The sequence below is a fragment of the Sorex araneus genome, chromosome 2 (assembly GCF_027595985.1).
Source record: "Sorex araneus isolate mSorAra2 chromosome 2, mSorAra2.pri, whole genome shotgun sequence".
Lineage (NCBI taxonomy): Eukaryota > Metazoa > Chordata > Mammalia > Eulipotyphla > Soricidae > Sorex > Sorex araneus.
Genome location: NC_073303.1, coordinates 232,203,307 through 232,228,525, shown reverse-complemented (window position 1 = coordinate 232,228,525; position 25,219 = coordinate 232,203,307). Strand labels below are relative to the sequence as shown.

General features: G+C 65.7%; 3 protein-coding genes across 8 annotated transcripts; all 3 read right to left on the bottom strand.

Annotated features, from left to right (window-relative positions):
- Positions 1-1,533: 1,533 nt before the first annotated feature.
- On the bottom strand, positions 1,534-5,255 carry ARRDC2 (arrestin domain containing 2). The gene is made up of 8 exons (XM_012934532.2): positions 4,609-5,255; positions 4,440-4,506; positions 4,063-4,210; positions 3,570-3,672; positions 3,127-3,383; positions 2,889-3,042; positions 2,588-2,727; positions 1,534-2,370 (listed from the first exon to the last, which is right to left on the bottom strand). The coding sequence occupies exons 1-8, from the start codon at positions 4,880-4,882 to the stop codon at positions 2,317-2,319; spliced, it is 1,197 nt and encodes a 398-aa protein (XP_012789986.1). The 5' UTR covers positions 4,883-5,255; the 3' UTR covers positions 1,534-2,316.
- A 1,488-nt stretch (positions 5,256-6,743) lies between these two features.
- KCNN1 (potassium calcium-activated channel subfamily N member 1) lies at positions 6,744-20,092 on the bottom strand. 5 transcript variants are annotated; one of them, XM_055127924.1, is made up of 11 exons: positions 19,791-20,092; positions 17,078-17,175; positions 11,316-11,798; positions 11,080-11,175; positions 10,499-10,914; positions 9,321-9,462; positions 9,033-9,143; positions 8,595-8,722; positions 7,724-8,089; positions 7,464-7,533; positions 6,744-7,268 (listed from the first exon to the last, which is right to left on the bottom strand). In XM_055127924.1, the coding sequence occupies exons 3-9, from the start codon at positions 11,715-11,717 to the stop codon at positions 8,059-8,061; spliced, it is 1,326 nt and encodes a 441-aa protein (XP_054983899.1). In that variant the 5' UTR covers positions 11,718-11,798; positions 17,078-17,175; positions 19,791-20,092; the 3' UTR covers positions 6,744-7,268; positions 7,464-7,533; positions 7,724-8,058. The 5 variants fall into 5 exon arrangements, with proteins under 5 accessions (XP_054983899.1, XP_054983898.1, XP_054983901.1 ...); XM_055127923.1 differs by lacking the exon at positions 19,791-20,092 and adding an exon at positions 18,627-18,748; XM_055127926.1 differs by lacking the exon at positions 19,791-20,092 and adding an exon at positions 18,550-18,655.
- Positions 20,093-21,312: 1,220 nt separating this feature from the next.
- Positions 21,313-24,658, bottom strand: CCDC124 (coiled-coil domain containing 124). 2 transcript variants are annotated; one of them, XM_055127219.1, is made up of 5 exons: positions 24,480-24,658; positions 23,170-23,339; positions 22,110-22,299; positions 21,877-21,991; positions 21,313-21,703 (listed from the first exon to the last, which is right to left on the bottom strand). In XM_055127219.1, exons 2-5 carry the CDS (start codon positions 23,326-23,328, stop codon positions 21,499-21,501), a joined length of 669 nt encoding a protein of 222 aa, XP_054983194.1. In that variant the 5' UTR covers positions 23,329-23,339; positions 24,480-24,658; the 3' UTR covers positions 21,313-21,498. The 2 variants fall into 2 exon arrangements, with proteins under 2 accessions (XP_054983194.1, XP_004616712.1); XM_004616655.2 differs by having other exon boundaries at positions 24,376-24,483.
- Positions 24,659-25,219: the final 561 nt, after the last annotated feature.

The following is a 25,219-nucleotide window of genomic DNA, read 5'->3' as shown; positions in this document are numbered from 1 at the left end:
CTCCTGCCCTGCCCTGGGATGTCCTCCTGGTGTCCCCTCCGCCCCCACGTGCAGCCACCGTCTGCGCACACGCACACGCGCCCCGCAGCCTCACCCCCATCAGGTCTCAGCGCAGCACCCCGAGAGCTGAAGGGCTGGGCGCAGAGAGCCACGCTGAGGACACTGGGCAGGAAAGGCAGGACGGAGGCCCAGGGAGGCTGAGGGCGTATGGACATGTGCATGTGCCGCACAGGCTTGGGTACTGCCGAGCTGTAATGGCATGTTGTTAGGGCTAGAACATTCTCTCACATTCTGCTGTGTGCAGTGGGTCCCAGGCCGGCAGACACACAAACCAGCAGGTCAGTCTGCGGCCTTGGCAAAGCGCAGGCAGCAGAGGGAGGGGGGTGCAGCCCGGGTCAGCTGCTCCCGGCCCTGAGCAGGGGTGAAGCTTACCCAGGGCTCCATCTGGGAAGATCTAAGCTGGGGCCAGGGGAGGGGATGTCTACGAGGACGGGCTGTGCTTGTGCAGGGCTGCAGGGACAGAATGTGCAGTCGTGACTGTTGGAGGAAGATTCCTGAGCAGCGGCCTGCCAGCCTCCTGCCAGCAAGGGCAGGGATGGGGGACAGCCGCAGGCCTGCAGGGTCAGGGCAGGAGACTGGACGGGGCAAGACCCAGAGAGAAGGGCAGTGAGAAAAGACAGAGACAGTGAGAGACAGAGACGGTGAGACAGAGATGATGAGAGACAGTGAGACAGAGACAGTGAGACAGGTGGTGAGAGACAGAGACAGAGATGGTGAGACAGAGACAATGAGAGGCAGAGACAGAGACAGCGAGATAAGAGATGGCAAGGCAGACAGTGAGAGAGAGATGGTGAGATAGTGAAAGACAAAGACAGTGAGACGATGGTGGGAGATGGTGAGGGACAGAGCCGGGGAGTGAGTGGGACAGAGATCTGGCTTGTGCTATTGCTGAAGGCTTCGGAGGTCCCGAAACAGAGGTGAAGGGTGACCCCTCCTGGGTGGTCACCTGCGCTCCCGGGTCTCCAGGAGGGAGTGCAGGGGCGGGGCAGCGGGGAGGGCGGGGTCTGGGCCTCCTCCCCTGTGCAGGGGCCCTGCCCGCTATCCTCTAGAACCTGAAAACTTGCGGGCCGCGGATCAGGTTCCAGTGGCCGGCCGAGGACGGGTGTCCGGCTGTCTGGGTGTCCGTGGGCACTACGCCCGCTGGCCCGCCCACAGTGTGCCCAGAGAGGCCCTGCCCAGGCGAATCAACACCCCGCCAGGGAAGCGGGCCACAGGTCGGTGGAGGAGAGGGTGTCCCCGAGCCCCATGCGGGGACCCGGAAACGAAGCCTCAGATGGCACGAGTGCCCCCGCGCCCAGCCAGATGTGTGTCCTCAGCCTGGGGCACCAGCCGGAGGACCACTTCCCCCTGGGTACCAGAGCCAGACGAATCTGCCCCCAGTGAGGGGTCAGGACCCCTGCACCCCAGCCTCCACGCCAGCCCGGGGGGTGGGGGAAGAAGCCAGTGAGCCTGGGGCACCCTCTCAGTCTTTATTTAAAAAGTTGCACAGGACAGGAGCCCGGGACAGCAGGAGGCTGGCCCTGGCATCCCATAGGTTACCCTGAGCACCATTGGGAGTGACTCCTGAGCACTGCGGGGTGTGGCTCTAAACCAAAACACCAAAACTAAAATCACAACAAGTGTAAAGTCGCTCCAAAGAGAAGCACTGAGGTGCAGGGGTGCTGGGTCCCACACCCCCTCCCAGGGTGCTCACCCTGTACTGTGGCTTCCCCCAGGCAGCCAGGGCACAGGCTGGCTCTGACCTCAGCGGCCCCTGGGACCTCGCCTCCAGGTGCTGGGCTCCAGTCTGGGGCCCCCCCCAAGCCACCTGACAGCCGTGATGGTGCTCCCCCCTCCTGGGGCTCCTCCCACCTGGCCTGCCCGCTGAGCTTGTGTCCATACATCAAAGCCTCAGCAGAAATGCCCCTTCAGAGCCAAGAGATGTGAGCTGGCAGCCCGGCTCATGCCTGGCATGTGAGCGGCCTTGGGTTCGAACCCTGGCACCACTTATCACAAGAACTGGAACTAACATGCCCCCTCCTCCAGGAAGCTGCCTCCGATCCTGCTTCAGGTCCCTGGCTCCTCCTACTCGTCCACGGGCTCACATGCCCTGAGCACGGCCGTGGCAGATAAATGCCCTCCTATGCTGCTGTCAGGTGGAGGCGGCCCTGGCTCAGCCCGAGACTTGGTTTCCCCCACAGTCTGGGTGCCCGTGAGGCTGTGGCGTCCACGGAGACCAGGTGCATGTCTGTGACCTTGGGCCTCAGCGTACATCCCTCAGCAGGTCACCATGCGCAGCCCCATGGCCCGGGGGGATGGGTAAGGATCCTCCTGTGGGGAGTGGACCATCAGTTTTCAGGGGACCCCCGGCTCAGAAGCAGCCCCCCTCGGCTCATTTCCAGCTCCCTCACTCAAGGCAGCCCAGTGGTGGGGACACTGTGGGCATGCTGGGGCTCCAGGCTCGAGCCCGGGGGCCCAGACCCCCCAGCACCCAGAGCTCGCACACGGCGGCCCAGACCCCCAGCACCCAGGGCTGCTCACAGCTCACCTCAGCATACAGGGGTGGCGGACAGTAGCAGAACTCGGGGACACAGGCCAGAAAGGGAGGCTCCCGGGCTCCCAGAGTGAGCCTTCCCCTGGCAGCCTCTGCCTCTCCCTCTGCTACCACGTCCCAGTAGTCGGGGGGAGCTGAGGAGAGAGAGCAGGGGAGGGAGGAGGGGGAGAAGGGGGAAGAGGGGGAGGCCGTCCAGGGCAGCAGATGAGGTCCGGCTTGTGCCAGCTGCAGGGGCTGGGGAGTAGGGACTCCCTTGGGTGGGGGGGCGGGGCGGTGGGGCTGGATGAGCATTTACCTTCCAGCTGTTGCAGCAGGTGCCTCAGCAGCAGGAGGCCGGTATGGCCATCCAGGCCAGCTGAGCACGAGCCAAAGGGGTGCAGGGGGATGGTCCCGATGACCAGGGGCAGCTCCAGGAGCAGCTTGGACGTCCCTGGGATGTCCACGCACACCTGTGGGCAGAAGGCAAGCTGTGGGGTACCAGGCCGCTGGGACGGGGTGGCCGGCTTCAATGGGGAGGGAACCCAGGTCTGCACCTTGAGCGTGTAATCCACGTGGAGCACGCGGCAGCCCAGGATGGAGGGGCCCACCGGGGGGATGCGCAGCGCGCGGCCGTGCCACAGCGCCCGCCGCCCCGGGCCCACAGGCTCGCCCACCAGGCTGGCCACCACCAGATGCTTCTGTTTATGGGCGCCACGGGCCATGAAGGTCTGAGTCTGTACCACGGCTGCGCGCGGCCGGACAGGCCTCGTGGAGCTGTTGTCAATCTCTGCAAACACCAGGATGACCTCGCCTGCGGGCACAGCACGACCTCAGCCTTCCTGCCCTTGGCCTGTCCCGCCCCCCTCCCCCCCTCCCCGGGCCCCGTGGCCTGGTTTTGGCGGGGTCACACCCAGCGGTGCTCAGGGCTAACTGCTGGCAGCACTCAGGGACCCTGTGGGATGTGCGCGGCCACGCCCTCCTGCAGCCTGGCTCCTACCTGGTGCGTAGCCCTTGCGGTGGATCTTGGCTGACAGAGACACAACGCCCCGGCGGCTGCACCAGGATCGCGCCTCCTTCTCCCGGGCTCCTGCCTGTGGGGCCTGAGCAGAGGGATACAGTGGGCACCCAGGAGTCCTGCACAGCGCCTTGAACGAGTGAGGCTCGTGGGTGCCCATGAGCTTCCTGCTGCTGCCCTCCTCTTTCCCTTTAAAGAGGTGGGGGCGGCACAGGAGCAAGCTGGGTTCTCAGTTTTTATTGGGGCTTCTCCATGTTTGGCAGCTCTGCCTGGGCCCCCGCGGTCACCGTGGATGCCTCTGAGGTTCAGAGAGGGTGAGGCACTTGCCCAGAGTCACACGGCGCGCGCGCGCACACACACACACACACACACACACACACAGAGCTGTCACTAGTTCCACAGCCCTCGGTGCAGGGTGGCCCTCCTGTCCGTAGACAACACCCCCCCCACCCCGGCAGTGGGAGGGGCCACTCACCAGCAGGGCGGGGGTGTTGATGTTGAGGGGTTCAATTACAGTGAAGACCTTCTGGGCCCGACGGGCAGGGACCCAGGGCCGGTGCAGGACAGCCTTGATGGTGTAGCGGACACTCCCGTGTTTGCCCTCGAAAGATGTGACCAGGGTCCTGGGGGCAAGGGGACTTTCAGTGTGCGTCTGGGAGAAATTGAAATTGAGGCCTGAGCTGGGCAGGGCGGGTCTCAAAGACTTAGGAGGGTGAGAGGAGGACGCTGTCCAGAAGCGCCCGCCCCCCCCCCCCCCCCCCGGAATGGTCCTGCTCTGGAGACCAGGCCAGTCTGAAAGGGGCTGGGAGTCCAGGAACCCGCGGCCACCCTTTCGCACCAGGGACGGCTTACGGAGGCAGCTGGAAGCTGAAGGGGAACTGGTGGTGTCCCGCCGGCAGCTTGATGACCTCCCCGGAGCCTGCGGGTAGCACAGGGAGGAGCGGCTCAGGGGCGCCTCAGGGGCGCCGGCGCGCTGGGTACCCGGCGCGCTGCCCCGGGAGCGCGGGGCCAGGGACCCTACCTGGAGCGAGCAGCGTGGCGCGGTGGCTTACGACGTCGACGCGCTCTCTGTAGCTCTGCGTGTATGCGGTGCTGGACCCCGAGCTGCGGGACTCGGTCCAGTGCACGTGGGCCCGGCCCCGCGCACGCAGGGACAGGGCGCCCAGGCGCACGGTGCCGGCCAGCTCCAGCAGCACCCGGCCGGCCACCGCCTGGCCGCCGCGGAACACCGGCTCGGCCCCCGAGCTCGCGCCGTCCAACTGCACGGAGAACGCCTTCACTTTGTCGAACAGCATCGCGCCCGCGACAGCGACCCCGCGACGCAGGTGTTGGGGCAACGGGCCTCAACCGTGAGCAGACAGCGCGGACAGGCGGGAAGCACCCAAAGGTCCCTGGAGCCGGACCAGCGCCGCCCTTTATAAGGAGCCACGAGGTGCGCCCCGCCCCAGAAGTGAGCTGCCCAATAGGAGCGCGGTAGGGGTGTGGCTTCCAGGGGCGTAAATTACGGAGTATGGGTTACCAGCCCTCCGCCAAGTTCGGCCCTTTCCCCACCTGCCACCCTTGGGTGACTCCAGAACTGAAGCATCTCTGGGTGCAGAACCGCGAACCCCCAGGCGACCGAGGGGAGACTCGGGCCTGGCCTGCGGCCACCGCGCTGAAGCATTCGGCTTGATCATTCCTCTCTTGTGGACGTGTGGACATGTCCCGGGCCATGTCCCGTTTGTGACTTGCAGGTGCCCGTGGGAGTATATATCAGTGCGCAAAGATCTGATCCCAGGCCGCGCCCTGAGAACCCTCGGCCTAGACAGGACCTCCTTTGTGCAACGCGGAGAGGGAGAAGGAAGTGGGTGCCCCCCCACTCCAGGGACAAGCAGGCCTCAGTTTTCTACTCCTTGCTGCAAGGCTGGAAGGAAAGTGGGGAGACGTCTCTTTTCGCATTGAGACTCTGCCACCCACCTCCTCGCCCCGCCTGAGCCCTCACAGACAAAGCCGAGTGCGGGGACACAGCGGGCACCCTCACTCGCCTCCTGGCTCCTGCGCTGCCGGGCGCCTCTCGGGCCTGTTTTCCCAGGGAAGCACGAAGGGTTCAAGGCCTCTTCGTGGACTGCGGGGCGAGGGCGCCCTCTGCTGCCCAAATGCCGCACGCGCCGTGTGTCGTCCCTGCCGGAGCCTGCTGGTCCCTCAGTCTGACTCCAAGACCTCCTCACCCCTGATCAGGAGCTGCTATAATCTGACACTTCCATCGGGGAGAGTGGCCAGGGCAAGGCCAAAAGGAAAGGTCGAGGCTGAAGACAAGTGATCAGTCTAGGAGCTGCATAAGGAGGGGGCCCTGGGCTGAAATGGGAGTTTGGGGACCACCTCCTTGGGACCAAGAGCAGCCTCGAGGGAGGACAGGGGGTCATCAAAGAGACAGCGGTGCTGGAGGGAAGGCAGGAGCTTGTAGCATACTCGGGGATGCCCATTTGTTCACAGGTGGGTTTCCAGTAGCTCAGAGAGGGCCAGGAAAGCCCAGGGTCACACAGCAGCCCTGGGATCACATTACCACCCCAGGGTAGGGTGGAAGCACCCTCAATTTCCTGTGAACTTCAGGGAAGGGGAGTGTGACCAAAACCTTTTCCCACCTCACTCCACAACCTACACCCCTACAGTGGACTTGGCACCCGAAATCTCATACAGGTGGGGGTTAGATGGAACTCCTAACACTCTTTTTCAGGGACTCCCTGACAGGCCTCCCACTGAGGGTGGGGAAGGGACTTCAAAGCCAGGTAGGGGTATGCCTGCCTGAACCTCCCCTCTGGTAGCAGCCCCACCCAGGGACTATCTCCTTGTAAACACAACAGGGTAAACTGAGGCAGGGCACCTGCGACTTGGAACTTAGAAACTCAGGCTTAAGGGAAAAGGTACTTCCAAACTCTGGGTGGGGATCCCCAAAGCACAGCTTCAAAGTGGAGGGACACCCAGTTCCTGAGAGAGGCTTGCGGTGTGACGGAAGGTGGGGGTCCCAGAGGGGCTGTGCTTGCTCTCCTGCTCATTCTCCCTCAGACCGGCCAAGAAGGGGAAGGGGACCTCATGGGGGTGGAGGCCTCCAGGAGGCCCCCTGCGCCCCTACACTGGGGACCATCACAAAGTGAGATGCACCCAGTCACACATGCACCATCAATGTGTGGGTCCTGCTTTATTGAGAACCAGCTGGGACCCCTCTAGCCCTGCATGCCCCCTGCCCACCAGGGGCTGGGGGAGAGCTGGGGGGGGGGACCAGAGGAAGCTCCGGGCTTGCCCTTGCCCTTCGCCCCGGCAGTCTTGGGGGGCCAGCCCCAGACCATTCAGCCCAACCCAGCTGTGGCTTCTTGGACCCCAAGAAGCACCAGAGTTCAGGGGCATCCAGTAGCCGTGGAGGTCGGGGGGGCCACACAATGGCCAAGATCAGGGGGTCCATGGGTGGATGCATCGTCACCCGCAGTCCCAGGTGGGCACAGGAGGCCATGGGCTGAGGGCGCTTCCGGATGCCCAGCGGTAGGGTCCGGGCCGGGGTGCATGTATGGCTTGAGCGATGCCCCTGGGCAGCGCCTGCAGGGCCGTCCCGAGTGCGTCCAGACGAGCCTCCAGTGCTGCCAGGCGGGCCTCCAGCTCCTCGTGCTGGGCCTGCAGCTCCGCCATGAGGTCATACATGACATTCTGTGTCTGTGGAGGGAGGTGTGCAGGGCTGACCCCGGGGATGGGGGGGCGAGACAGGCACCCCCACAGCCACTTGTGCTGTCCCCTCCTGCCCCCTGTGACAGCAGCCCCACCCAGCACAGGGTCCCTGTCCCAAGGGGCTCAGAGCCATGGCGGTCACCAGGGACCAGGGTAAGTGTGGGACGGGTAATGTCCACTCACCTTGGCCAGGTCAGCGAGCGCATTGGCCTGGTCATTCAGCTTCCCCTGCTCAATCTTCACGCTTCGAAGTCTGTGGACAGGAGGGGGGCTAAGGAGGGTGTGGGGACAGGCAGGGGACAGGAGAGGGCTGAGGGGGGATGGGGAGCCTCTGCGAGGGTGAGGCGGGCACCGTGGCATAGGCGTCCGGCGTGCACTCCCATATCACCCGAGGTGCCCCCCCGCCCAGTCCCGGGGTGCCCATGCCCACCCCCCACACTTACTTCTGAGCTCTGGCAGGGCCGCATGCAGAGAGGGAGCACAAGAGAGGAGGGTCCAGTCAGTGTGGCTGGCACTGGGCGGGATCCCTGGGGGGCACCGCTCTTGGGCCCCCCAGCAGCCCACGCGTGGTTGCCTCCACCCCGCTGTCCTGCCTGGCACTGAGCCAGCCTGGCACCCTTCTCTGTGTCCCTGGGGATCACCTCAGCAGTGCCAGGCAGCCCTGGGCTCAGGGGCGGGGTTCTTCCTGGGGGCTCTGGAACCTTCTCACACGGGCTGAAGGGGCCTCAGAAAGAGCCGTGGGCCCTGCCCGTTAGGGGGCCTCAGGCCGCTTGGGGACTTATGAGCACGGGCTGATTTGGGATCCGTTCCTAGCACCAGAAACCAACGGGAGCGATGGGGGCGGGCTGGAGCCCGAGCCTGAAGCCCAGCACCCTCGGTCCCCAGACGGCCAGCTGTGGCCTGGCGACCCTGAACATCCCACTGCCCAGCTGGGCTGGCTGAGCATTGCTGGGATGGCTGGGCACCCTGGACACTGCTGGGGACCCACCCCCAGTAATGGGGCAAGTGAGACACAGGGTCACAGTGAGAATGCTGGGACAGTCCCTGGACCACGGGGTGGTGAGGATGTGGCCAGCTCCCAAGCGAGGTGGGCAGAGGCTGAGGGCGTGGGGGGTGCTGGGGCGCCCCCACCTCCCTTCCACCCCAGGTCCAGGCTGTCAGCTTTGCCCGCATTGGACATGTCCCCAGGGTGTCCCTACATAATCCAAACAGGGCTGTGACCCAGGCTCCCGTGGGGTCAATCAAGGAGATGCTCAGAGGGAGCCCGAGGGCGAGGACCCCCCCAGCCCGCAGCCACGTCCGGGGGGCACTTACTGATGGATGGCCTGGAGGAACTTACGCTGGTGCCCCCTAACCCGGCTGCGGTCTGGCCTCCTCACCAGCCTGGTGTGTTTGTAGATGAGCCACGTCTCCCTGAGCACGTTGGCGGCAGCGTTCCTCACCTGCAGGGCCGTGACAGCACGGGCCTCAGGCGGGCCCAGAAGCTTCCGGAAAGGCAGAGCAGCTTCCAGAAGGCGCAAAACCCAGAGAGGCCCTTCCAGGCTTTGGGCACGGCCAGGCTGGATCAAACCTGCAGATCTGCCCTCCTGCCTGAACACCCTCCTTTAATAAGGGGGAAACTGAGGCATGTCATGGTGCAATGTGCTGGCCAACCCTGGGCAGCAGGTTCTAGAGCATCCACCTCTGGCCACAGGTGCCGGCTCATGAGCCCCCGGCCCCCACCCAGCCACCCTGCAGGAGGGTCCGGCCTACCCGCTTGCTGAGTTGAGTGTCCATCATGAAATTGTGCACGTGCTTCTCGGCCTTGGTGAGCTCCAGCTTCCGGGCCACCACGGCCACCACCAGTGCCGTGCAGCCGGCCCCCTGCGGACAAGGGGCTGCATGGACAGCTGTCTCCACTGGGTCTCTGCCAGGTGCGTGCCCTCCTCCCGCTCTGACTGCACGGCCAGCCTCCCGCCAGGGCACCAGTGTGCTGGTGACCCTGGAGACACTCTGGGGTCCTTGTGGGTGCAGCGGGAGGGTGCGCTTTGGCGCGCCTACCATGATGCCGGTGAGCAGGCACACGGCCTTGCCGCAGTAACTGTGGGGCACCATGTCCCCGTAGCCGATGGACAGGAAGGTGATGGAGATCAGCCACATGGCGCTCAGGAAGCTGCCAGCCACCTCCGGCTTGTCCTGGTACCTGGGGTGCGGGGGGAAGGGGGTCAGCCGCAGGTCCCTCCACCCCCACGCACCAGCTGCTTGGAAGCCCCAGGGCTCCCCCTCTCCTGGGGCACCAGCTCTGGGGGAACCCGGCCCTGCTCTTCCCCACACCCCAGAGCCCTGGCTATCTGCCCACTTCAGCGATGGCCCCAGGTAGCAGGAGCATCTGTGGGACCCCAACAAACACCTGTGTGTGTGCCCCAAGACAGAGACAGACGCATGCATGCATGAGCGATGGATGGATGACAAACACATGGACGAACAGACAGGTACATGGAAGGACAGACACACAGACATTATGGACAGGCACAGACAAATGAACAGACAGACGCACAGACAGACATATGGACAGACACCCACGCTGCCAGACTGAGAGGGGCCCAGCGAAGCAGGCCAGGGAGCTGGGGGGGCTGGGGGGCTGGAAGAACAGGAACAGGAAGCAGCCCCCATAGCTGGAGCATAACCCCCAGGCCCTCTGGTGTGTGCCTCCAGATCACAGTGTGTGTGTGTGTGTGTGTGTGTACTGAATCCCATCTTTTTGGCCTCGACCTGCCAACATTCCAGGGCAGCGAAAGAGGGGGGTCCCCGGAAGCAGGGGATGGAGTCATGCGGGAGGCGGATGGTGTGAGCAGAGCCACCGCGGGTCTAAGGCCCACTTCCTACTGGCCAGCTGTCACCTCCCAGACCTCCTCCACACGCGGGGGGCAGCAGCAGGGACCAGACTCCAGCCCAGCTCACAGCCCCCCCACCGAACCCTCCCTCAACTCGACTCGCTGTCCAGGACTCACATGTCTTCCCTGCCATCCCGGGCAGGCAGAGGGGAGAAGGAGAGCAGGTTACATGGGTGCAGCAGTGGAGGGCGTGGGCACGTCCCCATGCTCACCCAGAGGTGTGACCTCCCCCACGCCCCTGTGCGCACATTGAGGCAGGTGCGCCCCTGTACACCCGCAGGCCTGTGCCCGAGCACACCTGCAGGCATGTCCTGCACACCTGCAGGCGCATCCCCGTGCACGCACCTCTCGCACACGCGCACGGTCCAGGCGGCGAGCACCCAGGACGATAGGCTGCAGACGAGCAGCACGGTGCCAGGGCACACGGTCATGAGCGTCTTCATGACGAAGCGCGTGTTGAAGGTGACCTTGTTGAGTGCGCCGATGCTGCGGCTGGACGCATCGGTGAAGGCCTTGCTGTGTAGCAGCAGCACGCGGCCCAGCAGGTACAGGCGCAGGAACATGGGCACCGACAGCAGCACGTCCGCGTCTGCCTCGGCTGCCGCGGGTGCGTAGCTGACGGCCAGGCGCGCGGCCCAGCCCAGGTGCTGGCCGGGCAGTGGGTGGATGGCGCACACGGCCAGCTCCAGCGAGATGAGCAGCACCCGCTCCCGGGTCATGGCCACCCGCCAGTCTGCAGCACCGTTGTCCACCATGAAGAGCTGCACACACAGGCACAGCAAGGGGTGGGGCCTGGCCGGCCGGCCCACTTGCCCACCCTGTGCTGTTCACCCCTGCCCCTCCACCGCCCAGTGAGCGCCCGCAGGCCAGATGACAGCATCACCCCAGAGCGCGGGGTGGGGCGGCGGCTGGGTCCCAGCACCCACCTGGATCTCCCGGGCATGGTAGAGTATGACCAGGCCCAGCAGGATGAGTGTGGACAGGCTGATGAGGGACTTCAGCGCCACTGAGCACAGGGACCCCTGCAAGGGACAGACAGCCTGGGGCTGGACTGGCAGCAAGAACCCCGCCCCCCAGCTCCATGGCCTGGCCCATGCAGCCTCACACCCCACATCTGTGTCCTGACCCATGCCCAGTATCCAGGCCGACGGCTGGGGCCTACCTTGGCGTAGACGCCCCAGGACAGCTCGGCCTCGGTCACCATGGCCACGATGCCGAACATGCCGAAGATGAGCGCGTAGTCGCTGAGGCGCTTCCGCTTTTCAAAGAGCAGCCGGCGGTGGCCCAGACGGTGGCCGGGGGTGGAGTCCCCAGGCCCACCCTCCTCGTCCTCATCCTCATCCTCCTCGTCTTCCTCCTCCTCCTCCTCCTCCTCTTCTTCCTCCTCCTCCTGTTCCTGGAGCCGTCCCCCACCGCTGCTCTTAGACACTATCACCTGGAGGCCGGGGCCAGCCGGGGTCTGTGGGGCGCGGCCGGACTCGGGGTCTGGGGCATCTCGGCCTGAGGTGCCTGGCCCGCTGCCTGGGGGTCGCCCCCCGCAGCCGTTGAGGCTGTGGCTGTTCATGATTATGTGGGTGCCGGGCTGGGACTCACTCCCAGCCGCCCGGAGCCTAGCATGGCTGTGTGGCTCAGTGCCCACGCTGACCTGCGGAACAGGGGGGCACAATTACCCCAAGGATCAGGGGGCTGTTAGCCCAGAGCAGCCAGTGGGATGGGGGGTCTGGAACTCACCTCTGCTCCAGCACCTCCCTGGGTATAGTCAGAGCCTCGCCCAGAGCCCCCATTCCCCGCTGCTCCCTGTGCTCCCCCATGCTCCTCGTGCTCCCTGACGCCCCCCAGTGCCGCTCCCACACTGACAGGCTCAGGGGCTCATTCAGTGCCCACTGGCCAGACCCCTCCAGCCTGGACCCCATGTCGGGAACTTCCTGGAGGATCTCCGGCAAGGATGATGGCCTGAAGGGGGCTGGGGGCCCCCAGTGCCTGCACCGCTCTGCTGAGCCCCAGTGCTCCAGGGTCCTGGGGACACAGGCACAGATGGCCGTGACCCTGGCAGGCTGTATGTGCGCTCCTTGTTCCTTGGGGGCTGGGCAGTGCTGACTTTGGGGGGACATGGCGCGGGTCATGCTCCAGCCTGGCCCAGTGGAGCACTATGCTGAATGGGCCATGTGCCCCACCCCAGCACTGCGCCCCAAAGTGAGAGGAGGGTGAGTGGAGGACAGGACCAGGTGCAAGGTCGAGAGGGAGCGGTCTTGAGTGTGGGGGTCTCCGCGGGGCGGGGGTGTCTGGTGATCCTAGTTCTGGCCTGAGGAGCTCTTTACCCGAATTGCCACCACTGCTAGGGACCCAGCTACATGCCCCTTGTGACAGCAGGGAGGAAGCTGGGCTGAGAAGCCCAGAGATGCCCAGCACCTTGCTCAAGGTCACACAGCACAGCAGGGACTGAGTCAGGGCATCCAGGGGCACAGGGTGGGGTGGCACTGCCCACTACCATCCCAGTCATACCCAGCAGCGGCTGTGGGACACGGGCAGCAGCCGACATGCCTGTGAGGCCTGTGCACAGGCAGCGCATGCAGGAGGCCAGCTGGGGTCTGCGCCTCTGCAGCCGGCCGAGGCTTGCATGTCAACACTGGGCACTTTTCTGGGTGACAAGGGACCCCCCAAAGAGTCAGAACTCCCTGTGAGCTCTTACTAGCTTTGGGGGTGCCTGAAAGCATGAAAATCATCTCATGTGTGGGCTCCTGCATGTCGGGAGAGCTCAAGCACTGAGCGCAGCCCCCATCCCTGTACTGCAGGGGGCCTATGGGCATCAGAGGACAGAGCTGGACACTCCCCAACCTTGCTCCTGCCACCCAGCAGCAGGGGAAAGTGAGCAGCCAGAGCTCTAGCACTGAGGATGGATGGACGGCAGAGGGTTGTTGGGGGGATCCCAGGAAGTAGTCACAGAAGCAGTGCAGCTGGCCTGGAGGGGTGCTTCAGGCCCAAACACTCCCACGTGAAAGTAGTCAGCAGGAGTAGGGCATGCACCCACCAGGCCTGGCACCATCCTGGGAGCTGGCCATGGGGGTGCCTGGGACCCGCCAGCACCGTGGAGAGCTCCCTGCCCTGGGCAGGACACCCACAATGACGCCTGGAGCCACTTCCCACTTCTGGAGAGGTGGAGCAGGGGCCAATCACCTGAGGGGGAGCTGTGTGCAGGAGCCCTGCCTTGGCCTGGGGGAAGCCTCAGGGGTCGCCCAGCTTCACCCAGGAGGACCCATGAGTAGCCCGCAGGAGCCGACTCCAGCCTCCGCGACGGGACGGGAATCCGTGTCTGCGGGGTCCCCACTGTCCAGGGGGCACGGGATTGCCTCCAGCTCAGGACCAGGCGTCTGCTTGGGGGGAACCCCCTCCTCTCAAATCGTCCCGGGTCACTAACTCCGCCGAGAGCGCCCCAACCTGTCGGCGCCCTCATTGCCCTAAGGAGCCTGGAGACTCACCCTTCCCCAGTCAGTCCGTGGCGCCTCCCCGCAACCTTGGGGGTCCCTGGACCTTTTCGTGTGCCCCCGTCTACGCGGGCGCCCCTGCCCGTCCCACCGGTACCTGCGGGGCTCGGCTCGTGCGGCGCGAGCGGGCTGATGGGGAGCGGACCCCCGGTGGGGTCGGGTCCGGCAGGGTCCAGGGTGCGGGTCCGGCGAGTCCAGCGCGCATCCCCCGCCCCTGTGCGCGGGCCGGGCCGGGGCCGAGCGCCCGCCGGGCCGGAGAGGAGGGGTGGGGCGGGGCCACGCGGGCGGCGCCGCTGATTGGCCGGTCCCATCCGCCCCGCCCTCAACGACCTCGCGGGCCCCGCCCCCATTTAAAGATCCCGCCTTCCCAAGGCTCCCCCGCAACGCCCCGCGCCCGGGCCCGCGGGTGTACCCCGTTCGCCCCCTGACTCCGCGCCTGGGAGGAGACCCCAGAGACGCCACCGAGCCCCGAGCTCCTACAGGGACCCCCATCTCCCCCCAAACCGCGCCCCTGCAGCCCCTCAACCTTCGCGCTCCCGGGGCGGCGCGCACTGAGGACACAACTTTGCAGAGAGATAAGGAACAAATGGCCGCAAACGGTCATCCCAGTGCGTGTGTGTCTGGGGAGAGGAAGCAGGATGGGACGGGCGGGGCTGCCCGGGAGCGGGCAGGAGGAGATTTCCATTTGGGGATCAGCCCCTCACTATGCAATGTCAAGATGGCAGGAGCCTGTGGGGAGCCCTCAGTCTGCACCCACCATTAAGGCAACTGGGTGGGGGAGGTGGGCCGAGGACTTTCCTGCACTCTCTCTTAACAACCCCCGCCTTCCGAGGCGCCCCCCACCCCCGCACCGGCCGAGCTCCCCCAGGGTTGCTCCAGAAGCGCCAACCCCTCCCGCTGGCTGGGGTCACCCTCCGCGTCCCTGCTCAGGCCAGCCAGTCTGCTCTGCAGGGCCCTGGGCCACTGGGAATGGGGATCCTGGCCCCATAGGGAGGGGGACCCTGGGCTCAGTCTGGAGATGTGGGGCGTCTGGAGTTCTCAGTTATCCTTCCTGTCTCTCTGTCACTCACCTCAGCACCCTCCCCACCCAGGGGACCCTTTCTATCCCCCAGCAGGCCTGGCCCCACAGACAGGCCCATGACATGCCCAGGGGCTGCCTGGGTCCCCCCAGGATCCGACTCCCCTGACTCAAGTCCCACAAGGGAGAGACTGAGAAATAGGGCCACACCCTGAGGCCCCACCCTGCTCTGGCCCTGCACTGCCCTGGCACCCCCTCCAAGTCTGGGAAAACCTTTCCTCCCCCTTGGGTGAAGCATCAGGGGTCTCCTTCAAGGCGAACTGAGTCCGCCTGCAACCCCCTGCATCCCAACATTCACCCTCCCACCATCTACTATGTCCCATTCCCCATGAGCCAGCCTGACCCCCCTGGTGTGCTCACATCCCCACAGAGCCAGGACACAGCCCCTCCTCCGGACAGGGGCAAAAGCAAAAGCACCCTCGGAGCTAAAAAGCCCTGGACAGGAGCCAGGGACAGGGCTCAGAGTGAGGACGGACACCAGCGCCAGGTGGCTCAGAGTGCACCCATCACGGGGTGCACTGCCGGGCATGGGGCCCAGCCAGGGCGGGGCAGGCAAAGGCAGCAGGAGGGAACCCCGAAGGGGATCTAGGAGGGGCTCTGGAGGTTCCTGGGAGCCGCAGGGGTGGATGTGGGGAGCTGGATTCTCCCAGATTCAGGGAGCAGGAGATGCTTCTGCATGCAGCTTGGTACCCTGAGGTGGACACTGCGGGGACACATACACTAAACCATCCAAAATCAACTTCAGGGGCTGGAGCGATAGCACAGCGGGTAGGGCATTTGCCTTGCATGCAGCTGACCTGGGTTCAATTCCCAGCATCCCATATGGTCCCCTGAGCACCGCCAGGGGTGATCCCTGAGTGCAGAGCCAGGAGTGACCCCTGTGCATCACCAGGTGTGACCCAAAAAGCAAAAAAAAAAAAAAAAATCAGCTTCAGGTTGGAGGTGAGGGCAAGAAAAGATCCAAGTTGCCAAGTACATACTGGGGCCCTGGTGGAGGTTATGGGGTGACCAATAAGCATCAAAGTGGGCCTGTTTTCATGCAGGGTCCTACACCATGCCAGCAGACACACACACACACACACGCACACACACACATGCGCGCACGTGCGCCACCAGGATCTGCCTGTCCTCCCAACCCCCGCCACATCTGCTCAGACTTAGAGGCTCAGTTTTGCAGAACCTCAGTCTCAAAATCAAGTTATACCCACTGCAACGGGGTGTCTTGACCTAATGGCAAGGCCGGGTTGGGACACACACAGTGGGTGTACATATGGGAAGCGATGCCTGGGACCCCCCAGATGCTGGGAGCAGAAGGGGACACCAAAGGAACTGGGGCTCTGGTCTGAAACTGGGAATAGTGCACCCCTGGAGTTTAGGCGCCCGAGTGGCCGTGGGACAAAGGACTGTGTCTTCGTAAGCATTGCTGGGGCATGGCGGTCCCGAAGTGCAGTACAGCAGCAAGAGCTCTCTGCACCTATCTGCCTGTTCTGAAACTCAGTCACAGCCCTCTCCCAGGGTGAGGCAACACAGCATCAGAACAGTTCTGCCCAGCACATCCCCAGCCTTGGCCAGTGGCAAACTCCTACTCCACTGTCTGAACCCATCTAACACAGCAAGGTCACCTTCTTCTGGATGCCCTCTCGGCTTTTTCCATACTTAAAGGATGTTCATCCCCATCCCTCCCCTCCTGGTGGTCCCGCAGAATTCTGGCTGCCTGTGTTTTATGCTCTCAGCTTGATCTTCAGCTGGCCCACCCTGTGCCCGGGCCCCAGATCCCTGCTTCTTACAGTCACCAGAGTGTGTGGTGTGTCCCCTGCTCATACCTGCGCCTGGCTCCATGTGCCCCAGAGAGTACAGGGGCCCCACTGTCCCTTCCCTTCCTGCACACCAGCCTCCAGGCTCCTGATGGCACTTGCTCACCTGCCCTGCAACTGCCCCCCGCCCCCGGCAGCCTCCCTGCCTCCTCCCACTTCTCTCCCCAGACCAAGTACCCCTGCACCCCCCAGGTGCTGTAGCGAGGCTCCCCACCCCCAGCACTGCTCAGGACAGGGCAGGAGCCCTACACCTGTCCCTGCCCACACCCTGAGGGGAAGGCAGCTGGGGAGGCTGGGGAGAGAGGGGGGCCCTGCCCTGCAACCGGGTGCAGGAGACCTGGGGTCCGTCTCCAGCGCTGCACACACAGCCCTCGAGTGCAACCCCTCCCAAGTCCAGCTTGGCGCAGGCCCCGCACTGGCCTTGGCAGTGTAGACTGAACTGGCCCACGCTGGGACATGGAGAGAAACTTGGTACCAGGATGACATTGTCCAGGCGACTTAAGGTCACGCTGGTCCCTTGAGCCGTGTTCGGCCTGGGGGGGTCACTCACCCTGTGATGGAGGGGTCTTGGGGACCAGCCACCGGGGAGAAGCCTGTGGCCTCGATTCCCACCAGGCTCCCACGTCAGCCACGGGGTCTCTCCTGGCCCTGGAAGGAGCAGATGGGGGTGAGGGGGGTGGCTGAGTCCTACCCAGGGCAGAGGGGGGCTTGGGACAGGGAGGGAACCCCACCACCTTTCAGGAGCCCAAGAGCCAAGAAGGGCAACATGGCCTTGGCTGTCCCAGCAGAGGTGAAAGCAGTGGACACAGGCGGGGCGTGGGGACAGCTTGGCCTGGTCCCAGTGGGCTGGGGGTCTGCCCAAGGTCAGGAGAGGCAGAGTTTAGGGGCAGAGGCTTTCCTGGAGGATGGGTCGGGTGCGGGGACACATCCCAACCTGGCCTCAGAGTCCAGTCCTGCACAGGGCTCTTGGGGGATCTTGGGGGAGAGGGGGGTGGAACAGCGGAGTCGCACCCCCGTCCCTGGGTCCCAGCCATGGCCGGGCTGCGTGACCTTGGCTCACACCCTTTCTGGCTTGGTGGTGGGCAGGGGCCAGGGGGTGTGGGGGGGGCACAGGGAGGGATCTGGAGGAACAGCCCCGGAGTCCAGTGCCCAGAGCACGGCCAGGTAGGGGCTCCCCACCCCCTGCAGCAGGGAATCCTGCCCCCACTGGGAGCTAGAATAGAGAGCATAGGAAGAAGGGACCCTCCAAGAGGGGCACAGCTGCAGCCCCCAGAACCACCCTCAGCCCCTGAGAGTGGGACCCTGCTGCCTTGCCACAGGGCTGAGGGGTCCTGAGCACAATCAGAGGGATGGGAAGGGGCTGCCCCTCCTCCCACGGGGCGCCCCCAGGTTGCTGTGTCCCACCTGCCCCCAGCACAAGGCAACAGGGTTGGGGGCGGTTTCGGACCGCCAAAGTGCCTGGCTGCCTACTCACCGCGCCCGCAGCCCGCCGCACGGGGCTCCCAGAACCCCTGGTGGCGTGACTGCAGGTCCCCAGCACGGCGCACCGAGAGCCCGTTCCGCACCCCAGCAGTGCAGGAGAAATGTTCGAGGGCTTGCTGCCCCACCCTGAGTACCCGTGGCCGGGCTACTCAGGATGAAGGAACTTGAGGACCACAAAGTCCCTGCCGGCCCCAGCTGGAGTGGCCTCCAGGAGGAAGCGCGGGGCGTGGGAGAGCTGGTGATGCAGCGGGAAGGGGGGGCGGGGCGGGGCGAGAGGGGCATCCCGGAAAACTTGTCCATCTCCTCTGTGGGCCTCTAGGACCCCCTTTCCCCACACAGGTGCCGACCCCGGGAAGGGCGCTGGGCATGAGTGTGGGGGTCACGCAGAGAAACCAGCGGGGCCCTCAGTACCCCAAGGCCTCGACCCCGCCCTGCACCTGACCTTGTGCCTCCCAACGCCGCGCTCCAGCGCTCAGAAACTGCCCACCTTTGGGAACCCCCCCCCCGCCGGCTGCCGCGGACGCTTTGGGGGGCTCTCACCTTCTGCCGCGCCCGCCTGCTGTGACCACCGCGCACCCTGGGCACCCCGCGCGCCCCGTGTGGGAGCCCTCACCCACCTTCTGCCTGGCTGGGGACACGGGGCTCCCCTCTGCGGGCGGGGCGCTCCACCAAGCCTTCAGCCCTTTTGTTGTCTGCTTACCCCACCCCCTTTCCCATTCATTCTAAAAATAGACTCCCCTTTCCCTGGTCACCGCCCCCCCCTCCCGCGTCTGCGTCTCGCGGGACGTCCTGCGCGGCGGCTGCGTGGGGGCCCCAGCAGGAACGCGTGCACCCCCACAGTACGTGTAGGGAGGAGAGCCGGAGAAGAGGGGGGCCCGCGGTGGGGGCTGGGGGACAGCGTGCACCTGGGCAGTTGGTACGTGGGGGACGTCCCCGAGGCAGGTGGGGCTGCAGCCCGGAGTGGGGGTGGGGTGCAGGGCAAGTACCCTTGGGCGGGATCTCCGAGCCCTGGGGTCCCCCACTTTTTCTGTGCCCCCCTCAAATGCCCGCTCCTTGTCTTGTACCTCTGCAGCCACGGGATTTCCGTCCGTGTGCAAGGCTGTGCACATTTTGTCCCCACCTGACTGCACCCCCCCACACATATACCCCCTTCCAGCTAGGCCGAGCCGCGCCCCCTTTTGTCTCAACTCTCCCTCCACCCCTCTTCTGTGTCCCAGGCAGTGCGCCCTGGCAGCCAGAGAGAGCCTGCTCCCCCACGCCCTTGCAGCCATGGGGTCTCCACTGTCTCTTGGGACCAGGGTCCGTGGGGGCCTAGTCCCAGGCTTTCTGAGGGGAACTCTGACGCGGAGCACGGCAGGAGACCCTGCTCCGTCTCCCGTGAGGGCCAGTACCCTTGAAAGTCATCCCCAGGGGGTGGGGGAGCACAAACACGTGCACCCCGACCACCTTGGGAGTCCCAGAACCACACGGCAGTCGGGGGACACCCCCGGGTGTCTCTGGGCCGGAGAGGGAGGGAGGAGTGAAAAAGTAAAAATGCACTAAAAGCAAAGATGGAGAACAAAGGGGCACGGGGACCCTGGTCGCAGCGCGGCCCCTTTGCGAGCCTGCCCCGGCTCGTCACCTTCCACTTTCTAAAAGCGACAGGCAGTCGAGAAAGGCTTCGGCCGTGGCTCCGGAGCCGTGAGGGGCGCTTGCTCCCCGCTCCCGCCCCCAACACACAAGCCCGGCCGAGGCTGGGCAACAGCGCAGCGTCTGCTCCGTGCATTCACACGGGATCGCACCTGGGAGTTGGGGTTCTCATGGCGCCCCGGGTGTCCCGGGGAAGGGGAAGACGCGTCGTCTGGATCGGGTTTGTCGCGACTGCAGAGCCTGGTGGTTGCGGGAGTCACGATCGTGGCAGGGGCGGGGACACTACGGCAGGATTCCCGGGGGTACCATTGTAGGGCATGGGCTCGGGCGGGGGGCGCGAACCAGGCCAGGCCGCCCTTGACACGCAGACCACAGGGCGGGCGCAGCTCTCCGAGTCAAGTTTAACTGGGGTCCCGGTTTTGCGTTTTTTCTTCTAAATCTGTAACACTGGCGCTGGAGCTTCGGGGGGGCGGGGCTTTCAAAAGGTGACACCCCCACCTCCTTTCCACAGCAGCGTTCCCCCTTGCACCGTCCTTGCTTCTTAAGTGTCTTTCAAACGCCCCTTTCCTCCCTTTTCTTTGTTGTCCCCACCACCCGCACCCCTCCCCCCTCTCCAGGCTCCTGCCCGCCCCACCGCCCGCGCCCCGACCTTCCCGGCTCCCCTACCTTCTCCGGCCCCACCCCGCCAGCTCTTCACTCCACCACGCTCCCCTTCCCTGCCTCTCCCTCTCCTCGCTAGTCCCGGGGGCTCACCCGGGGAACCCCCGCCGCAGGGGCCCAGGCGCGCGCAGACGCAGAGCGTCCCGACTTTCTGTGGCCGCCGCCCCCGCGCCCGGTTGCCACGGCGACAGCCCGGGCTGGGCGAGCGGGATCCCGGGGAAGACCTCACTCGGCTGCCGCCCCCCGCCCCTTCGCGCGCGTACCCCGCTCGGGCTGGCCGGGCCCCCGCCCCCAGCACGGGCCCTGCGCACTGCGGCGTGCGAGGATTCCCCGGCCCCCGCAGCGCAGGCGCGTTACACGCGGCTTCCCCGCACCCGCGGGCGTGAAAGCCCCCACCCGACCACCGCAGGTGCAGTGCGCGCCCCCAGGCCAGGCCCTGCGCGTGCACGGGTGGGCGGGAGCGCGCGGGATCCCGGCTCACGCCCCCGCCCTGAGCCCCCTCCTTCGCGGGGCGGGGGGGGGGGATTCCCCGCTGCCTGCACGCATGCGCGAGGCCCGGGACTCCTCTGCACGCCGGTGCCACGTTCCCGCGGGGACTCGCGACTGCAGAAGCCGCTTCCCGGAGCTCCCGCTGCGCTCGCCCCGCGCCCCGGGCCCGCACACGCACAGCCCTCCACCCCCGCCCGCCCCCGGGTCGCCACCGCTGCTCCCCGGCCACCAGACTCCATGAAGCCGTGCAGGAGCCTCCTGCCAGTCCTCCGTAGGTTAGCCGAGGAGTGCGCCCGGGCCTGAGGAGGAGCGCTTAGGCCTGGCCTGAGCCTTCGAGAATGGCCTGCGACCCCAGTTCCATCCCCACGGGCAGCCCAGCGCGCTCCTTGGTCGGGGCATAAGCTCCCCATCTCTGACCGGGGATCAGAGTCACTGGGCGGTCCCCTTTCTGATAGTGGCACAGGGTCCTCACAGCATCCCAGTCACCATTACCCCTCACCCGCCCAATCAGACGTGCGCAGAGAACACTGCCTCACCGGCCGCCTTTATTGGGCACTCAGCCGCCCGCTCTACGCTCGCACGAAGAGGGGGTCACTCGGAGCTGGGGGCTCAGACAGGACACACGGCCCACAGTGGCCCCTCGCTCCCTGGGACGCGGCGCAGCCCGTTTTGCTCGAGAACCCATGCGGGGCGGGTCAGCCGGCAGGGGGCTCACTTGGGGGCGTTGAAGGGCACGGACCGCTGGTTCCGTGGGTTCTCAGGGGCCCGCGCCCACTCCTTCTTCAGCAGCTGCTTCAGCTGCGAAAGGCGCATGTTTGGATTCTCCTGCTTGAGCCGCGGCAGCTGCGCCTCCTCGAAGGCGGTGAAGGCCGCGCGCATCCGGCGCTCAGGGTGACGGTCAGCCTCTTCTGCCACGCTGGGGGTGAACACTGCAGTCAGGGGAGTGCTGCCCGCGGCCTCTGGCCTCCAAGTTCCCCAGCTCAGGCCCCGCCCCCAACACCTGCCGAAGACTCCCTGCCACCCCCCACTCCACCCCGTCCCCCCCCACCCCGTGAAGCCCCCGCCTCTCCACGGCCAGGCCCCGCCCACCTGAGCACGGCGATGGCATCCTCAATAGTGCGCGCCTCCACGCTGCCCTCCTCCGGCACGCGGCGGTTCAAGTTCTCCTGCAGTGGCACCTCCAAGTGGCTCTTGGCTTTCTCTGCTGCGGGTGGGCAGAGACAGGGAGGGGACCATGACGGTCGGGGATGGGGGAGTAGGAGGCGGAGCTGGCACAGAGCCCACCGGGCTGCCCCTCACCCACTGCCCCATGGGGGGCTCACCTGGATCGGGGCCGTCCTTGTGTGGGTGGTCACGGCGGAGTGTGTCCTCGATCTGCGCGCGGGTGACCTTGGCGGGCGCAGCCCCACGGGGGCTCTTGCCGCCCTTTAGCTTGGAGTCTTCCTCCTGCAGTAGCCGCTGTGTCTCCTTCTTACGCTCTAGCTGCTCCAGGCGCCGCTTCTCCTTCTCCTCCTGTGGGGCGGGAGCAAGGCGGTTAGGTGGTACCCGACAAGTCCCCGGAGACCCCCGGGCACTGCACAGAAGGCGGGGCGGTGGCAAGGGCTGGGGGAGTCAGGGGTGGGGAATAGGGCACTTAAGGCCCTAAGGCGGGTGGGCTGGTGGAGCGCAGGGGGCAAAGCCAGCCTCAGGGAGCCTCAGGGGTACTGGAGACCTTCCTGAAGTTAAGGAAAAGGTGCTGGAGCTCACTTACCCACACTGCTGCCCCAGGGCCTTTGCACCTACAACGCCCCTCACCCCCAGTTACTTTCAGTGTCCCCAAATCCCTATCTCCTGGCCTGGGAAGGGTGGCTAAGCCCTATTCCAGCTCCAAAAGGCAAGTCCCCAAAAACCCACTCACAGGGAAGGGGGCCCAGGCAGTTCTCTGCAGGGTATAAGGGCAGGGTCCTCAGCCTGGAGGTGTGTTGAGTCTCAGCTGCTTGGTCACCTGGCCTTAGGGAGGCGCTGGCCTCACTGCACCCCTGCTCCCCACCATAAGCCTCTGTGGGGCCCAAGAAGTCAGAGGGCGGATGTGGGGCTGGGGCTCGCCGCCTTCTGTTGCCTCAGTTCCCTTCTCTGCAATGCCCATAGCTGCCCGCCCCCTCAGGATGCCAAAGAGCACCAGCCCGCCTGGGCGCCTGGGAGACCCCAGAGGCTGCAGAACCGGCCTCTGCTGCCCCCTGCTGGACCGAGTATTTCAGCGTAGTGGCCACCACGGTCTCCACTGCGCCCTGGAGTGCAGGGGACCCATCTCCATGATCCTGGGCCGCAGCGCTGGTGAGCACCACCTCCAGGTCTGCGGCTGTGGCAGGCTCCCTGCTGTCCGGAGTGGGGCAGGGTCCCCACCTTGCGCTGCTCCTTCCTCATGACGTGCTTGTCCTCGTCCCTCCAGTACGCATCCTCCAGCTCCTGCTGCTTCCTTGCATCGGCCGCCGCCTTGGCCTCCGCCTTGCGCGCCCGCGCCGCCGCAGACTTGCTGTTCTCGCCCTGGAACTTCTTGGGCATTCCTCAGCAGGCTGGGGGGGAGGGGGCAGCGAATATGGGACCCCTGCCGGGCTGCAGTAGGGGCTGTGCACCTGCTTCTTTCTTCTTTTATGTGATTTTTTGGAGGGGGTGGCAACAGTGCTCAGGAGTCCGCGGGGGGCAAAGCACCCCCACCCCAGCGCTCACCCTTCCAGGAAAACCCCACCAGCGTCCCTTCCACGCCCCACTGCTAGGGATCCCCACGCCCATCCAGAGGCCTGCTCGGGCTGGGAATCTCAGTGGAGGTGTGGACGCCCCACCCCTGGCGGATCTGCCTGGGTGTGGAATCAGGTGACTGTGGGAATCGGGTCCCACAGGTTGTGGGAGCCTCTGTAACTGCCACGGACGCCCGGGTGGCTCCATCACGGTGGGCGGGGAGCAAACGGGGCAGGGGAACCAGTCAGAGAAAGCAGGGTCACAGACCTGAGACGTGGCTCAGGGCAGACTCTCATTCATCAGACCTACCTAGCGCCAGTTGTGTGGGCGGGGGATGGGCACTCAGAAACCCAAAAGGAGACGGGGCATGAGTGACAGCAACCCTTGGGCGCAAGGAGAGGTAGGTATCCAGAAGGGCTTCCCGGAAGCGACCTCTAAGCAAAGGCCCATGAGCCGAGTCCCCGGAGCCTTCAGCCGAGAGGGCTGTGCCCCATGCGGGGTGACGGGAAGGTGCGAGAGGCACCCACCTTGGGGGGGGGGGTCGACCGTTCTCAGCCGCCCCACTCCTCGCAGGGGTCCGGGGAGGGGGTCTGGCTGAGACCCACATGACTACTGGCGTCAAGCAGGCGCGAACGCCACCTCCTCCCGGTAGTCCTCCCGGGTTCCCTGCACCCCACCCTTCCCATAGTCCCACTGCATGTAACCGGACGTCGGTGCGGCGCTCCCGGCTCGGTCAGCCCCTCAAGCCTGGAGGTTGCACAGAACAGGGGCGGGTCCTTAATGGGAAGCCGTCCCTGGGAGTCGGCCTCCCGCTCTGGGAAACGAGCGCAGCCCCCGCGGGAGCCGGAAGCGCCCTCATCTCCGAGAACCCACCTCCAAGCGTCGCGGGACGGTGGTCGCTGGCAGGGGCCCCCTCCGGGTCCACCCGCACCCCGCCCCCTGCCCCCGGGCTCCGCCCGCGCCGCGACCGAGCCTACCTCCTTTCCCCGGCGCCGGTCAGGTCGCGCCTCCGTGATGTCACGCCGCGCCTGCGCACCACGCCCGAGCTGGCGGGCGCCGACGACGTCCGGGCGCCATTTTGGTAGAGGCAATGGCGGTCGCGACTCCGGTCCCAGTTCACCGCGTCAGCCTTTGATCCTCCCCTTTCACAAGCGCATCTTCTCTAAGCCCTTGACACACACACCCCGCCTCACACTTCACTCCAGACACAGGCGGACCGGGAAGAGCGGGCTGGGACCCACCCGCAGGAGCGACGCCTTTATCATTATGGCCACTGCCCGAATGAAAGATGGCAGCCTCCGCTTCTCACGGGCTCTCGCGGCTGCCCGAACCCGTTCGCGCCAGACCGAGGGAGGCTGAAAGGAGCCGCCCCAAACCGGCACGAACGCACCTGTCAGGGTGCATCAAGCTAGAGTCCAAAGGCACATCTCTTCCCTGAGCGTTCTCTCCGACCCTGAACACCCCCTCCACCCCCAGTTTCCTCCGAAAACTCAGACAAACAGGGCCTGTCTGGGTCTCCGAGGCGTGCCTGTGGCTGCCTGGCTTGCGCGCCCCGCGTTACAGTTCCTGTTCTTCCTCAGGGAAGCGCATTCCTGACCCCTGGCCACTTCGGTTCAGTTGAAGGTTGATATTTGGGGCCGTCAGAAGTGAGACGTGGCCGAAGGAGATGAAGCCCTGGGGGTCTCCCCCGACTTCTGAGCCGCCTCCTTCCCTAATG